We start from the raw sequence: 17148 nt of genomic DNA, 5'->3' as shown, positions 1-17148 counted from the left end.
ATCCATTTCTGTAAGTGGAGTGTTAAAGTCCCCTGCAATTACCACATTCTTATCAATAAGGTTGCTTATGTTTGTGAGTAATTGTTTTATATATTTGGGGGCTCCGGTATTCGGCGCATAGACATTTATAATTGTTAGCTCTTCCTGATGGATAGACCCTGTAATTGTTATATAATGCCCTTCTTCATCTCTTGTAACAGCCTTTAATTTAATGTCTAGTTTTTCTGATATAAGTATGGCTACTCCAGCTTTCTTTTGACTTCCAGTAGCATGATAAATAGTTCTCCATCCCCTCACTCTCAATCTAAAGATGTCCTCAGATCTAAAATGAGTCTCTTGTAGACAGCAAATAGATGGGTATTGTTTTTTTATCCATTCTGATACCCTATGTCTTTTGGTTGGTGCATTTAATCCATTTACATTCAGTTTTATTATAGAAAGATACGGGTTTGGAGTCATTGTGATGTCTGCATGTTTTATGCTTGTAGCGATGTCTCTGGTACTTTGTCTCACAGGATCCCCCTTAGGATCTCTTATAGGGCTGGTTTAGTGGTGACAAATTCCTTCAGTTTTTGTTTGTTTGGGAAGACCTTTATCTCTCCTTCTATTCTAAATGGCAGACTTGCTGGATAAAGGATTCTCGGCTGCATATTTTTTTCTTTTCAATACATTGAAGATCTCGTGCCAATCCTTTCTGGCCTGCCAAGTTTCAAAAGAGAGATCAGTCACGAGTCTTATAGGACTCCCTTTATAAGTTAGGGCACGTTTATCCCTTGCTGCTTTCAGAATTTTCTCTTTATCCTTGTATTTTGCCAGTTTCACTATGATATGTCATGCAGATCGATTCAAGTTACGTCTGAAGGGAGTTCTTTGTGCCTCTTGGATTTCAATGTCTTTTTCCTTCCCCAGTTCAGGGAAGTTCTCAGCTATAATTTCTTCAAGTACCCCTTCAGCACCTTTCCCTCTCTCTTCCTCCTCTGGGATACCAATTATGCGTATATTATTTCTTTTTAGTGTGTCACTTAGTTCTCTAATTTTCCCCTCATACTCCTGGATTTTTTTATCTCTCTTTTTCTCAGCTTCCTCTTTTTCTGTAACTTTGTCTTCTAGTTCACCTATTCTCTCCTCTGCCTCTTCAAGCCGAGCCGTCGTGGTTTCCATTTTGTTTTGCATGTCGTTTAAAGCGCTGTTCAGCTCCTCGTGACTGTTCCTTAGTCCCTTGATCTCTGTAGCAAGAGATTCTCTGCTGTCCTCTATACTGTTTTCAAGCCCAGCGATTAATTTTATGACTATTATTCTAAATTCACTTTCTGTTATATTGTTTAAATCCTTTTTGATCAGTTCATTAGCTGTTGTTATTTCCTGGAGATTCTTCTGAGAGGAATTCTTCCGTTTGGTCATTTTGGATAGTCCCTGGAGTGGTGCGGACCTGCAGGGCAGGGCACTTCCCCTGTGCTGTGGCATATAACTGGAGTTGGTGGGCGGAGCTGCAGTCAGACCTGATGTCTGCCCCCAGCCCACCACTGGGGCCACAGTCAGACTGGTGTGTGCCTTCTCTTCCCCTCTCCTAGGGGCGGGATTCACTGTGGGTTGTTGTGGCCCGTCTGGGCTACTTGCACACTGCCAGGCTTGTGGAGCTGGGGATCTGACGTATTAGCTGGGGTGGGTAGGCAAGGTGCACGGGGGCAGGAGGGGTAGGCTTAGCTCGCTTCTCCTTAGGTGATCCACTTCAGGAGGGGCCCTGTGGCAGCAGGAGGGAGTCAGACCCGCTGCCGGAGGGGTGGCTCCACAGAAGCACCACGTTGGGTGTTTGTGTGGAGCAAGCAATTCCCTGGCAGGGACTGGGTCCCTTTGGGATTTTGGCTGGGGGATGGGCGAAGGAGATGGTGCTGGCGAGCGCCTTTGTTCCCCGCCAAACTGAGCTCTGTCATCCTGGGGCTCAGCAACTCTCCCTCCCTTTGTCCTCCAGGCTTCCTGCTTTCCGAGCAGAGCTGTTAACTTATGACCTCCCAGATGCTAAGCAAGTCCTGCTTGCTGTCGGAACACACTTCGTCAGGCCCCTCCGCTTTTGCGAGCCAGACTCGGGGTCTCTGCTTGGCCGGCGGGCCGCCCCTCCCCCTTGGCTCCCTCCCGCCAGTCCGTGGAGCGCGCACCACCTCTCTGCCCTTCCTACCCTCTTCCGTGGGCCTCTCGTCTGCGCTTGGCTCCAGAGACTCCATTCTGCTAGTTTCTGGTGGTTTTCTGGGTTAGTTAGGCAGGTGTAGGTGGAATCTAAGTGATCAGCAGGATGTGCGGTGAGCCCAGCGTCCTCCTAAGCCGCCATCTTCCCGCAAGTCCAAGATTTTGTTTTTAAAAAGTCACTCTTAAGGCTTCTGTGGAGTATGGATTGAACAGAGTGGAGACTGGAGACAGGCTGGACTGTGAGGAAGCAGAAGTACCTAAGCCTCTAGGCCTACAGGACTACATATTTGTGTGTGTTTGTGTGTCCTTGTGTATGTGTCACTTACTGCATGTGTAAGTGTGTGTGTCCCTGTGTGTGTTTCCGTGTCCCTAAATCCTTGCTCTTTGCCCACCCAAAGCCTTGGCCTCTGGGCCTCTCAAATTCAAGTATCCTGGCACTGGGATTCATGGGCCATCACAGTACATAGACAAGGTAGCACAGTAGCTGTTGTACATGAGAACATTTCACCAGCCAGCAGGAAGCCCAGCAGGGCAGCAGCCTCAGTGATTCTTTCAGCAACCTCCTCCTAGAACCACAGGCACACCTGGCTCTTGGTGCCTCTGCAGGCTTTGCCCCATAGGCCCTGCCACCAGCCAGATGTCTGTGTGCTGGAATTGCCCTGAGTGCCAGTCAGGGTACTGGCCTGAGTTCCCACTAAGAGCTGAGAGGAGCTTAAAGCAGGAAATCTAGAAAGAAAAGTGGGAGAGAGGAGGGGCAGTGAAGATCTGGAGGAAGGAAGTGAGTGAGCATTGTGGGAAATGTAGAAGAGCCAGATGGGACAAAAGTATACTATGGAAGTACAGAGCCAAGGTGGGTGAGATGGCAGAATAAGGGGGAGAAGTCAGGCTTGGAGGAGATGACAGGCAAATTAGAGGGGAGGAGAGGAGAGGAGTGTGGATGCCCAGAGTAAAAATATCTGTCCAACCCACCATCACTGCCCAAAGTCTTTGTTGTGGGCCTCAGCCTCAGTTTCTGCATCTCCTGACCTATAGTCTGGCTTCCTACAATCCCCCTTTACAGCAACCTTCAGAGGGATCTTTGTAATATCCAGATCTGAGTGTCTTTTCCCTGCTTGTAACCTTTCATGGATTCCCCCACTGTCTTTAGGATAAAGCCAAATTCCTCATCCTGGAATTCTACGCTGACCACTACAGCTTCATCTCCACCAACCTTCAATTTTGTCTCTATAATTTTACTCAGCCTTTCAGATTCAGAGTGGGTCTCTCTCTTCCAAAAGATCTTTCTTGAGCTCCAAGGCTGGGTGAGTTTCCCCACCCTGGGTTGCTCCATCTTCCTGGACTATTTTCTGTCTAGCACTGATAACTCCCTATGATCACTATCCATGTCTTCCCAGACCAGGTGGTCCCCAAGGGCAGAACTTGGCTTTGATTCCCTTTGTGGTTTGGGGGTCAGGGTGCTGGGGGCTCACTGGCTATTCACCCTAGAAAGGCTTCTCTTAGGACTGGTGCTCCCCAACCCCTCTCAGCCTCAGAAGCACTCAGCTGACCATGAGTCAATGGACCGAGGCCTGAGACACTGACCACATAGAACTCCAGGTGGGGTAGTTGCAGGGTGCTGGGGTGCCTGTGGCAGTACCAAAGAACAAGGAACTCAAGGTGGGGCCTATGGTGAAGGGTAAGGCAGGCTGCAGCAATCACATGGATCTCCAGCTGGGGCCTCTTCAGCAAAGCAGGCTGGTCCTAGGATAGGAGCAAGGTACTTTCGTCTTGCACAGATATGGAACTGTGGAGGATGGTGATAATGTAGGCCCCTGGTTTATCTGTAGTAACAGTGATAACATGGAAGTATGTGGTTCTGCTCCTTGTGGTCTTGCCTTGGTGGTGTCCCAAGTGGGCATCCATATACATGCAGTTCTGGAGGGAGGAGAGTGTGTGCGTGGAGCATGGGCTTTCACATGGTCATTCACATGGTTACCCATGGCACAGGAAGGCATGAGAGGCCTGGGGTCCAGATGAAGTAGTGTAGATTTGTGGTTAGAAAGCAGGCTCCTGAGGAAAATGCTCCTACCAGGTACTATCTGGATGCTCCTACTTGTACAGTGTGTGGGTATGTATGTATGTGTATACATGCTCACCCCAGTGGGTCTGTTTGCATGTATGTGTATGTTTCTGAGTGTGTAAATGTGTGTGTTTGGTTAGTTCATATGAATATCTCTGGGCTTATCAGTGCATCTGCATATTTAGGGAAGATGCTATGTTACAGTATATATATATATATATATATATATATATATAGTATGTTTATCCATGTCTCTGGATATGTTGGTGTTGCATATCTTGGTGAGTATTTTATGTTGTATGTGTCTGGTTGTATGTTGTTATATATTGACATGTATCTGGGGGTGTCAGTGTGCATACTTCTGTGTGTCATGGTGAGTGTATGTATACGTTGGTGTATTTTATTTTATTTACATATTTTTAAAATGTATTTATTTAAATTTAAGTTAGTTAACATATGGTGTAGTATTTGTTTCCAGAGTAGAACTCAATTATACATATAACATCCAGTGTTCATCCCAACAAATTCCCTCCTTAATGCCTATCACCCATTTAGCCAATCCCCACCAACCTCCCCTCCAGCAACCCTCAGTTTGTTCTCTGTATTTAAGAGTTTCTTATAGCTCCCTTCCCTCTCTGTTTTTATCTTATTTTACCATCCCTTCCCTTATGTTCATCTGTTGTGTTTCTTAAATTCCACATAGGAGTGAAATCATATGATACTTGTCTTTCTCTGACTGACTTATTTCTCTTAGCATAATACCCTCTAGTTTCACCCACATTGTTGCAAATGACAAGATTTCATTCTTTTTTATCACTGAGTAGTATTCCATTGTGTATATATACTACATCTTCTTTATCCATCCGTCAGTCAATGGACATTTGGGCTCTTTCCATACTTTGACTATTGTTGATAGCGCTGGTATAAACATTGGGGTGCATGTGACCCTTTGAATCAGCATTTTTGTATCCTTTGGAAAAATGCCTATTAGTGCAATTTCTGGGTCATAGGATAATTCTTTTTAATGTTTTTAGGAACTTCTACACTGGTTTTCAGAGTGGCTGCACAAATTTGCATTTCTACCAACAGTGCAAAAGGGTTGCCCTTTCTCTGCATCCTTGCCAACATCTGTTTTTTCCTGAGTTGTTAATTTTAACATTATGACTGTTGTGAGGTTGTATCTCATTGTGGTTTTCATTTGTATTTCCTTGATGATGAGTTCTGTTGAGCATCTTTTCATGTGTCTGTTAGCCATCTGGATGTCTGCTTTGGAAAAGTGTCTATTCATGTCTTCTGCCCATTTCTTCAGTGGATTATTGATTTTGGGATGATGAGTTTGATAAGTTCTTTATATATTTCGGATAGTAACCCTTTATGCCATTTGAAAATATTTTCTCCCACTCTATCGGTTGCCTTTTAGTTTTGTTGATTGTTTCCTTCACTGTGCAGAAGCTTTTTATCTTGATGAGGTCCCAATAGTTCATTTTTGCTTTTATTTCTTTTGCCTCTGGAAACATACCTAGTAAGAAGTTGCTGTGGTTGAGGTCAAAGAGGTTGCTGCCTATTTTCTCCTGTAGGATTTTGATGGTTTCCTGTCTCACATGTAGGTCTTTCATCCATTTTGAATTAATTTTTGTGTATGGTATAAAAAATGAGCCAGTTTCATTCTTCTGCATGTCGATGTCCAGTTCTCCCAGCACCAAGAGACTGGTCTTTTTTCCATTGGATACTCGTTCCTGCTTTGTCAAAGATTAGTTGGCCATACGTTTGTGGGTCTAGTTCTGGGTTCTCTATTCTATTCCATTTATCTATGTGTCCATTTTTGTGCCAATACCATACTGTCTTGATGATTACAGCTTTGTAATACAGGCTAAAGTTTGGGATTATGATGCCTCCCTCTTTGGTTTTCTTTTTCAACATTATTTGGCTATTCGGGGTCTTTTTTTATTCCATACAAATTTTAGGATTGTTTATTCTAGCTCTGTGAAGAATGCTGGTGTTATTTTGATAGGGATTGCATTGAATGTATAGATTGCTTTGGGTAGTACCAACATTTTAACAATATTTGTTCTTCCAGCCCATGTGCATGAAATGTTTTTTTTTTCCATTTCTTTGTGTCTTCAATTTCTTTCATAGGCTTTCTATAGTTTCCAATGTGCAGATCTTTTCCCTCAGTTCAGTTTATTCCTAGATATCTCTCTTCCTGCTGCTTCATTATTGGTGTATAGAAACGCAACCCATTTCTGTAGGTGGATTTTGTATCCTCCAACTTTGCTGAATTCATATATCAGTTTTAGCAGTTTTTTGGTGGACTCTTTCAGGTTTTCCACGTATAGTATCATGTCGTCTGCAAAGAGTGAAAGTTTGACTTATTTGCCAAATTTTATGTCTTTTATTTCTTTTTGTTATCTGATTGAAGAGGCTAGGACTTCTACTACTATATTGAACAACAGTTGTGAGAGTGGACACCTCTGTTGTGGTCCTGACCTTAGGGGGAAAGCTCTCAGTTTTTCCTCACTGAGGATGATATTAGCTGTGGGACTTTCATATATGACTTTTATGAGTTTGAGGTATCTATCCCTACTTTCTTGAGGGGTTTATAAAGAAAAGATGCTGCATTTTGTCAAATGCTTTTTCTGCATCTATGGGTAGGATCATATGGTTTTATCCTTTCTTCTATTAATGTGGTGTATTACATTGATTAATTTGCAAATACTGAACCAGCCCTGCATCCCAGGAATAAATCCCACTTGATCATGGTGAATGATTCTTCTAATATATTGTTGAATTCAATTTGCTAGTATCTTATTGTGAATTTTTGCATCCAGGTTCATCAGGAATATTAGCCTGTAATTCTCCTTTTCACTGGGGTCTTTTTCTGGTTTTGGAATCAAGGTAATGCTGGCTTCATAGAATGAGTTTGGAAGCTTTCCTTCCATTTCTATTTTTTTGGAACAGTTTTAGAAGAATAGGTATTAACTCTGCTTTCAATGTCTGGTAGTATCCATGGGAAGCCATCTGGCCCAGGACTCTTATTTGTTGGGAGATTTTGATCACTGATTCAATTTTTTTGCTAGTTTTGGGCCTGTTCAAAATTTTTTATTTCTTCCTGTTTGAGTTTTGATAGTGTGTGAATGTCTAGGAATTTGTCCATTTCTTCCATATTGTCCAGTCTTTGGCATATGATTTTTTATAGTATTCTCTTATTATTGTTTGTATTTCTGTGATATTATTTATGATCTCTCCCCTTTCATTCGTTATTTTATTTCTCTGTGTCCTCTTTCTTTTCTTTTTGAGAAGTTTGGTTAGAGCTTATCAATTTTATTTATCCTTTCTAAAAACCAGGCTTTAGGTTTTTTTATATGAAATTTATTGTCAACTTGGTTTCCATACAACACCCATTGCTCATCCCAACAGATATCCTCCTCAAGGCCCATCACCCACCCTCCCCTCCCTTCAACTCCCCATAAACCCTCTAGTTTTATTGATCTCTTCTACTGGGGGTTTTTTGTTTCTATATTGTTTATTTCTTCTCTAATATTTATTATTTCCCTTCTTATGCTGGCTTTGGGCATTACTTGCTGCTCTTTTCTAGTTCCTTTAGGTTTAAAGTTAGGGACCTGCATTGGTGTATTTTGTATGTCTAGAGTAGTAGAGTATGTGTGCCAGTGTATGTTGAATTCCTGGGTATTAAGATGAATGAGTATCCGTGTATGTATGTCTGACTGTGTTGGTATGTGTGTCATTGTGTATATCTGGGCATGTGTTGTGTATCTGGGTACATATTTGTATGTTACTGTGTGTAGTTATGGAGAGTGTTGAAATATGTGTGCCTAGGTGTGTATTTGTATGAGTTTATTATATGCCTGTGCGTGTATCTGTGAATGTCTTGATGTTAGCATGTATTCATGTGTGTTTTCATGTGTCTGAATGTGTACTTGTGTGTTAGTGAGCTGCACTGCTATGTGCTCGCTAGAATTAGGACACAAATGTCTGAGGGTATTGATATGAGTATAATCCTGCTGTGGTGTTATATGGGGTGGAGTCCTTGGGGGGGTCTCATCTTCCTTTGGATTGTCTGTGAGCTGTAGCAGGTCCCCTGGGAGCCTATCCAGTGGCAGATCTTCTCTTCTGAGTGTGGGATGTGGATCACAAAGTGAAGGTCCCCATCCACGGCAAGGCAGGAGATACAACTCTGAAGTTATGCCCTAGAAGGAATGGGAGGAAATGAGAGGGGAGAGGAAAGGAAGGGAAGGTAGGAGACCATATCTATTTTCTCAGAGAGTGTCCAGCCCCCAGTCCCAGTGTTCAAGCTGTCCACTACTCAGAACAGTGAGGGTGGCTGGAATACCCGAGGATGAGAAGGTAGTATGCCTGCAAAGGATAGGGGGACTATGTTGGTAAGAGATTGATCATATTCCAAGGAACTCTGGTCAATTCCTTCCAGAGAAAAGCCAAATTTCTGAGCTCAGCATTTAAGTCTTTTCTGAAATCTAGTCCATACCTAGTTCTTTAGTCTTCTCTTTATGCTCCAGTCCAACTGAACTGACTATTCTTATGAATGCCCTGCTGTCTCTTGCTAGTGACCATTTCCCTCTGTTTTTCCTGCCACCTGGAATGTTTTCCTTTCCCTTAGCTTACAAGGATCAGTTTCTAGTTTTCCTTCCAGGTTTGTTCCAATTCTATTTTCTCTTTGTTCTCTGTCTGTGGTACGTAGAATTCTAAGATGGTCCCCAAGATTCCCCAGTGTACACACCCTGTAAAATCCCCAGAACTGTGATATGATATCACTCCCATAGTAAGTTATGTTTTGTGATGCACTTGATCTTAAAATAAGATTATCCAGGTGGGCCTGACTCCTTGGCTACTCACATTAGCCCTTTATTTATTTTTAATATTTATTTTTGAGAGAGAAAGAGAAAGAGAGAGAGAGAGAGAGAGAGAGAGAGAGAAACAAGTCAGGGAGAGGCAGAGAGACAGGAAGACACAGAATCTGAAGGAGGCTCCAGTCTCCAAGGTGTCAGAACTCAATGCAGGGCTCCAACTCATGAACTGTAGGATCATGACCTGAGCTGAAGTCAGACGCTTAACCAACTGAGACTCCCAGGCAACCCTCACATTAGCCCTTTAAATTTGGGTCTAGAGGTCAGAGACAGAGAAGTCAGAGATTTGAAGTATGAGAAGGACTTGACACGAGAGATCTTCTCCATGGCTGTCTTTGAAAATGGAAAGGGCCACATGACAAGGAATGCAGAAAAATTCTAGGACATGAAAATGGCCCAGGTGACCTCTAGAAGCTGAGAGTGACTGCCAGCCAACAGTCAGCAAGGAAACAGGGATCTTAGTCCTACAAACACAAAGAATTGAATTCTGCCAATAACCTGAATGAGCATGGAAGAGGACAAGAACTCTGGAAGACACTTTGATTTCAGTCTTTGGAAATCCTGAGCAGAGAACCTAACTAGCTTGTGCCTAGACTTCTGACCTACAGAACTGTGGGATAATTAATGGTGTTGTTTTAAGGTATTCAGTTTGTGGTAATTTGTTATGCATCAATGGAAAACTAATACACTTTTCCTTCTCTGGGCTCACACAACGCCTGTGAGAATTTTAACTGAATGGAAATGAAAGCTTAGGGATTTTTGTCAAAGAAACTTTTTTTCACTTTTTGATAGCCCCACAGAACTTCCCTGAGATTTTGTGCTGCCTCCAGCTCCTCCTAGGATCTCCTCAGAATTGTCATCCTAAAGTGGATTTCCTACCAAGCACAAAAGAAATGAGGGAAATCCTTCACATTCCCAGGGAAAATATACCCTGGCCCCACCAAAGGGCATACCTTCCTCCTGATTGGGAGAGTCTTCATTGGCTTCCCAATTTGACCTGTACATTGCCATGACTGGACTATTATGCTCTCTCCACAACATTTTAATCTTTCAAGCTCAATTATGTTCAAAATTATTCCTCATAGCATTTATGCATTCATCATTCATTCACTCATTCATTCAGGCACTCTTTAAGTATCAGAGATATAGAGATAAAAATAGACAGTCATGATTTCTGCCTGGTGAAGCTTATATTTTAGTCGAGGAGATAGACATGAATGAAAGTATAATTACCCATGGTGGTAAATGATAAAAGGAAAAATAATAAAGTGACTGAGGGAATTATAAATATTTGATGAAGTCTGGGGTAGTTGGAGGGGAGGGTGGGAAGGACATCTGAGCTGAGGATGGCAGGCAGGGGGCAGAGCAAGGTAGATCAGAGCAATTATCAAAACAGAGGGAACAGCTTCAGAGGTCCCTGAGTGGAGATAGAAGTGAGGCAGTGTCCATTAGATGACCAGAAAGGAAGCCAGTGGGGCTAGAGTTCAGAGAGTGAGTGGGAGAAAGTGAGAAGTATGGGATAGAAGGCAGATCACACAGGGCCGTATAGGCTATAAAGAGGACTTTGGACTTCATTGTAGGTGTTACAGAAAACCCCTGACAGGGATTAAGTAAGAAAGGGACATGAAGTAATCTTTGTTTTTAAGTGATCCCTTTGCTGTTGGGGGGAGAATAGCAAAGAAAATCTCCTAAGAGAAGAAAAAGCGAGGCCAGTGAGGAGGCTGGAATGGTTTTCTAAGGGAGACACAATGGTAGTCTTCCCTAAGACAGTGACAGTTGGGGTGGTGATAAGTGGGTTCATTTGGCAAATATGTCAGAGGTAACATTGTCAAAAATTGAAGATGGATGAGATATTGGTGGGTAGTGAGCAGGAGGGGCATGTCGAGGATCTCATGCCCAAATTTGTATCTCTGTGACTTACTGCCACCACCAACTTGTTCTAATTCTGGCCTATAAGTTCACCCAGGAAATGTCACTCCTCTTAGGAAGGCAGAATAATTAGTGGAGTGGTGGAGCACATTCAGTCTAGGACCAGATTATGTAGGTTCAAATCTCTTATTCGTTGTGTGACATGAAACAAGTTACTTCACCTCTCTGTGTTTCAGTTTCCCCATGAGTAAAATGCAGATATTAACAGGTAGTTTTTGTGTGTGTGAGGATTAAATAACAGACTATAAATACAATATGTAGAGCAGTACCTGCACATAAGAAGAATTAAAAAATGTTAGCTGTCATTACTTCACAGTCTTTGGAAAATTTAAAGATAGTTCTTATTATCTTTTCCAATTTTTTATACCTTTTTCCTTAAGCAGAGCTGTTTACAGAGCACAAAAGAACTATTCAGAACTGTCTTTCCCAGTGATGCTTCCATTTATAAACTTGTATCCCTTCCCTGCTTGGGAAGCATGAGCAATTCTCTTGTTCAACAAAGCAAATGTCAAAGCTGCAGCTTGTCCAGTTCATTTCTGTTTAGCCTTCCCAGTCTTAAGATCACTCTTCTCTCAGAACCTCTAATTCCGTGCTTACGCACTGAGGCCCAGATAGGTTAAGAGTCTCAAAGTCTCAAAGTCTCAAAGCAAGCAAGCAGGCAAATGTACTATCACTAGAATCTGTACAAGCCTTGTACACTCCCAGTTCCTGCTGCTCTCCATTCATACCTCCCTTTCATGGCTTGACTTCTTGCTCATGGCTCTCACCATCTTTGTCAGGAGTGAGGAATGTACAGAAAACCAGTGGGTTCAAAGACTCCACAAACATTGCCTTGGACAGCAGCTCTAGCTCCTCAGGGAGATGGAGTAGGCTGACCACTTCAGGGAAGGTGCTAGAAGATAACAAGACTGGCAGGTTTGGGAAGCTGCCCTCTGGCATAGGCCTGGAGCTTCTGGGTAGGATCATTGTTGGGGCTTCTGACACAGATATTCCCAGAATTTGCCTGGTGCTTTGGGGCCCCAGCAGCAGGTCTTGCTGATGCCAGAACCTTCTGGGGCAGCAGAGAGGGCGGGGGGGGGGGGCTAAAGTGAATAGGGTGGGGTTCTCCAAGGACAGATGTGGTCATGGTACTGCTAGGACTTGTGGGACTTGAGATTGTGCTTGTGAATGTGCTTGGATTCTGAGGAGGTGGGGCCTATGTCTGGCAGGTCTGGAGGATAATGGAGTTTGGGGTTTATTGGAGATTGGGGTCCTAAGTTTGGAAAATGATAAGCTTGGGTAATTTGGGGAAGATGGGGTACTCGTTTAAGAGGTGATGGGATTTTAAGGGTCTTAGGTAAGAGGATCCTGAGTTTAGGGTGTGGCAGGTTGTGTGGGGTCTTGTGAGAAGTAAACTTTGGTCTAATGTGTAGTAGAAATTTGGGTATCTGAAGTGTTGAGACTCCAGGCTTGTGCTGTGGCAAGCTTTTGGGTGACTGCGATATGAGTACCCTAGGTTTTGGGTGTGATGAAGTATCCAGTTTGGGTTGTGATGGAGCACCAGGTTTATAGTGCAGTAGAATAACATGTTTCATAGTGTCAGCTTTGTGCTGGGATAGGGTGACAGGATTTAGATGTGGGACTTTTGTCTTGGGATTCATGGGTAATAGGGTACCAGGATTCTGGTGTGATGGTACACTGGGCTTCAGAAGCAATAGGGCACCATAATTTGAGGACACAACAGCAGCAGTTTTTGTTCTGAGAGTTAGCTGAACCAAGGTGCCAGAATCCTGTTGTGCTGGATTTGGGGGATTTGGGTGTACTGGACAGGGTAGTGGTGCTCTGAATCAATGGCTCCCACTCCTTGTAACTGGGCATAATTGTTGTAGAGGCAGGAATAGTTGAGAATAAGCAGAATCTTAGTTTCACAAGGCTTGATTTGGGAGAGACCTTGGGTGCAAGGCTGGCTGGGCTATGCCTGTCCCTAGGCCATACCTGCTGGTGGATGAGGGCATAATGGTTCCTGGTCCAGCTGTGGTGCAAGTCTGTATCCTGGCCTTCTCATTTGCCTCCTTGGACTACACCATGACCAGTGAAACCAGAAGAGTAACAAAGTTGTATTCAAGGGACAGATTGAGGACTTTGGCTCCCAGAAGGTGGTGAGTGCAGGTGTCATGGGCTTGGAAGTATGCCTCCAGCAACTCTCCAATGGTGAGGTTGGCCGAGAGACCGCAGGTGAAGTGGGCTACATTGTAGACTGGCTCCTCTGAGAAACCAAATTTCTTCTTGCTGCTGTTGGTGGCCACCTCACTGTGGCAGGCCATAAGAAGCTAACTCTTGAGGCCACGGGCTGCCAGATGGATGCCCAGTTACCACTTGCCTGCTTGAATCTGTCCTGCCACCACCAACCCTGAGCCACCAAAGTAATTGGGGAAAAGGACCCAAGGGGAGGCCTCAACGAAGCTTTCCAGGTAGTCCAGATGCATGTCTACCAGAAAAGGCATGGAGATCTCCTCATAGAGGCCCTCCAGCTGTAAGGCTGCATCAGTGTTCTTGTATATGCACTGAGCTGCTCCCCAATTCTCCAGGGATAGGTAACACAGCAGGGGGAAGTCAACCTTATCCTCAAAGGCCAAACTGAAAAGGGACATCCTGTAGCCCGGCGCCTGACAGATGTTGGAAAGGATCACACTGGGGTTCATCACATTGGCTCCTCATCTATCAGGAAGACGATGAGAGAGATTTCTCCCCACATTGGGGCCCCACCAAGCCTCTTTGTTGCTATGGTTTAGCACTGAAGCAACTTCCAGCAGAGCTGCACTGATGTTGGTCCCTCGTTGGGAAGCAGACTGTGATACCATCTTTTCTAGTTATTTTTATCCCCATTGCAAACACACTGGGCACCTCACTAACTTCTCAGGCTCAGTCATTTCTCCTCATTTTTTTCTCAGACTGTTTCTGTTGCTATCCTTCCCTATCTTCTCTCAGTCTCCCTGAGATATGGCAGTGGGGCCCACATGTCCTTGGCTTTTATCGCTCTTTGTCTCAGATTATGATTTGCCTATTTCCTGTGGAGGTATATAATTCTCTAGTTAGACTGGAAGCTCCCCAAGAAGAGCAACCCCACCTCTATGCTACAGGGGAAGAAAGGAAGAAAGGGCTGAGTTGACAAGAGGGGTAGGCGGGGGAGACTTCAGTAATTTTCTGAGAGATGATTGATCAAAAGCAAGAATCAGGGAAGCAGCTTGACCAAATGCTTTGAAATGAATATGTAGACTATTGATTTATAAAAGTGTTGGCAAATTCTTCTGAGTATGTGCTTTAAAGAGGAAGAAACTCAGGGCCAAAGAGGAATGTGCCCTAAAATATATAGAGCCTTGCTCTTTATACTAGGAAAAGGAACACAGAAGGATGAAGGAACATATTTGTATAAAATATAATAGTGATATTTCAGGTATTGTGAGAGGTGAGATGGATGAGGGAATGAAGGAAGCATTTCAAGAATTCCCCACATTACCACAACCCCTCCATTTGAGTGGGTAAGTTTAACACAACCATCACCTTCCATGTGATTCAGTTAGTCCTTGGCACTGTGAACATTCTGGATGGTGGCCTGGATGGAGCCTCCAGATTTGCAGAAACTAACCATTTCAGAAAAGATGGTGATGCTGAAGTAGTCATTGGCTTGCAGGCCACCAAGGATCCTATTCGTGGCCTTTTTAGACTGTGGGATATGGATAAAGTGAAGGAGATGGATCAAGGCTTGAGGTCTTGCTCAAGTCTGAAAGGTTATTTCTATACAAGGTACTAAGATCTAAGTGTTGTATAGTCTTAAGACTCTCTGACTCCAGCACTCTGTACGTCTAAAATTCTCAGGTCAAAATTCTATAGTAGACCCTGTGGTTCAAGCCTAAAACTGCATTGTCCAATGGTAACTGCTAGCCACAGGTAGCTATTTAAATGTAAGTTAGTTAAGGGGAACCTGGGTGGCTCAGTCAGTTAAGCATCTGACTCTTGATTTCCCCTCAGGTCATGATCTCACAGTTTGTGGGATTGAGCCCTGCATTGGCCTGCACACTGACAGCACAGAGCCTGCTTAAGGTTCTCTCTCTCCCTCTCTCTCTGCCTCTCCCCTGCCTACAGTCTCTCTCTCTCTATCTCAAAATAAATAAACTTAAAAAAAATAAGTGTAAGTTAGTTAAAATTTAAAAAGTTAAATTTTGTTTCTTTATTTGCAGTAGCCACATTTCAAGTGTTCAATAACCACATGAGGGCAGTCGCTATTGTATTGGACACCTCAGAATTTTAGAACACTTCCATCATCAAGATAGTTCTAGTAGACAGTGGTGGCCTAGAAGGTTCAAACTGTATGCTTTCAGGGTGCTAGGATCCTGTGTATTCTATGGTTCCTGGATCCCATGACCCAAGATTCAGTGATTCCAGGACCGTAAAGCTTAGGAGCTTTATGATTCTAGGTCTTTATCACTTCCTTTCAGTGACTTTGCATGCTTTGGTTTTGCCCTATGTAATCTGTTCTTTTACCTCATCCTCCATTTCTTCCAGGCTGATCTTATCATTATCCTCCAGATAATTCAGATTCCATTTTTTTTCTCCACAACTTTGCTCTTGTTGTGCCCTTTAGATAACAGACCTTCCCACTTCCCCTTTACTTATTCATATCTTCACTGTTCCTTCAGTTGCCCCTCTGGGCAGCCCTTCCTTGATTGCTTACTCTGACCCATGCCCCTAGTCCCAGATATTCCCTGTCCCAGATTGTGTGCTGACTGTCGTATATAGAATATTTTCATCTTCCATACAGGTATTAAGCCCTCTGAAAACAGAGCTTATAATGCTTCTTCTTTTGGCTCCTTCTCCATGACAATACCTAGCATAGGACCAGGCACATAGGAGGTTCATGAAATAGGAAATGTAGGTACTAATATTAGGTACCATTATAGGGCACTTGTTATGTTCCAGGCACTGTGCTAAATACTTAGATGCATCAGTTTATTTAATCCTCATAGCAACACAATGAAAAAGGTACTGATATTATATGCATTTTATAATTGACAACACTGAAGCTCAGAGAGGTAGAGTGACTTGCTTAAGGTTGCACAGTTAGTCACTGATGAACCAGGGATTCAAACCCATATTTTGGAGGTGTTAAATATTATGCCTTCAAATTTTATATAGTTATGGATTTCAGAGACCACAGGAAATACCATTTGTGACATACCTTTCTCTACATCTTAAACTCATATAAGATGCCTTGGATGCTTTTAAGTGGATCAGAGTCTTTCTTCCCACAGGATGAGCTCGGGGTATAGGTCACACATTCTGGAATAGAGAGCTCAGCACCATATTCTTATTTTCATTCAGAGGACTGAGACATAGAGGACGATGACCTTTCCTGAGAATCCATTTAATTCCATTTGATCTGAGGGCATATATTGTATGATTTATATACTCTTTTAAATTTGTTAAGGTGTGTTTTATGGCCCACAATGCAGTCTATCTTGGCAAATGTTCCATGTGAGGTTGAGATGGATGTGAATTGTACTGTTTTGGGATGAAGTATTGTGTAGATGTCAATTAGACCCAATTTGATTGAGGGTACTCTTTAGTATGTCCTTACTGATTTTCTGCCCGGTGGATCTGTCCATTTATGATAAAGGGGAGCTGAAGTCTCTAACTATAATAGTGGTTTCAACTATTTCTTTTGCAGTTCTATAAGTTTTTTCCTCATGTTTTTTTGATGTCCTATTGTTATGTGCATTACACACTAAAGATTGTCATGCCCTCTTTGAGAGTCATTGTATAATTATAATTATAAAAGTTTTTTTTCAGTTTAAAAGCAGTCATTGTTTATTAACTGACCAAATTATAAAAATAATGATGGTAGATACCTTCCTTCTAATAAGCCTTGTTGATCTGGTCTTCCCTGTTGCCAGCATCTCCAACTTACACAAAATGGGTGATGTTTCTCTTCATTCCACTTCATGGAGAAGAAGAGACCACAGAAAGTATTTTTGAAAGGCCACAAGAAGTATTTTTGCTTCCTTGAAACACTTTACAGTAGGATAGATCTTGTCCTCCATGCAGATTATGGAATACTTA

General features: G+C 43.0%; 1 protein-coding gene across 1 annotated transcript in view; it reads right to left on the bottom strand.

The window, feature by feature from the left end:
* Positions 1-2635: 2635 nt before the first annotated feature.
* The window catches only part of ITIH6 (inter-alpha-trypsin inhibitor heavy chain family member 6), a 166363-nt gene continuing 151850 nt past the window's right edge, over positions 2636-17148 (bottom strand). Inside the window, 14 exon segments of the mRNA XM_049643250.1 lie at positions 2636-2745; positions 2748-2875; positions 3662-4033; positions 4035-4098; positions 8307-8357; positions 8360-8433; positions 9896-9998; positions 11820-12114; positions 12116-12240; positions 12243-12354; positions 12357-12858; positions 12860-12983; positions 12986-13864; positions 14584-14755. Of these exon segments, the coding sequence (XP_049499207.1) occupies positions 2636-2745; positions 2748-2875; positions 3662-4033; positions 4035-4098; positions 8307-8357; positions 8360-8433; positions 9896-9998; positions 11820-12114; positions 12116-12240; positions 12243-12354; positions 12357-12858; positions 12860-12983; positions 12986-13864; positions 14584-14755 (3111 nt within the window).

The sequence above is a fragment of the Panthera uncia genome, chromosome X (genome assembly GCF_023721935.1).
Source record: "Panthera uncia isolate 11264 chromosome X, Puncia_PCG_1.0, whole genome shotgun sequence".
Lineage (NCBI taxonomy): Eukaryota > Metazoa > Chordata > Mammalia > Carnivora > Felidae > Panthera > Panthera uncia.
Note: the sequence above shows the minus strand (reverse complement) of the source record. Positions and strands in the feature narration are given on the sequence as shown.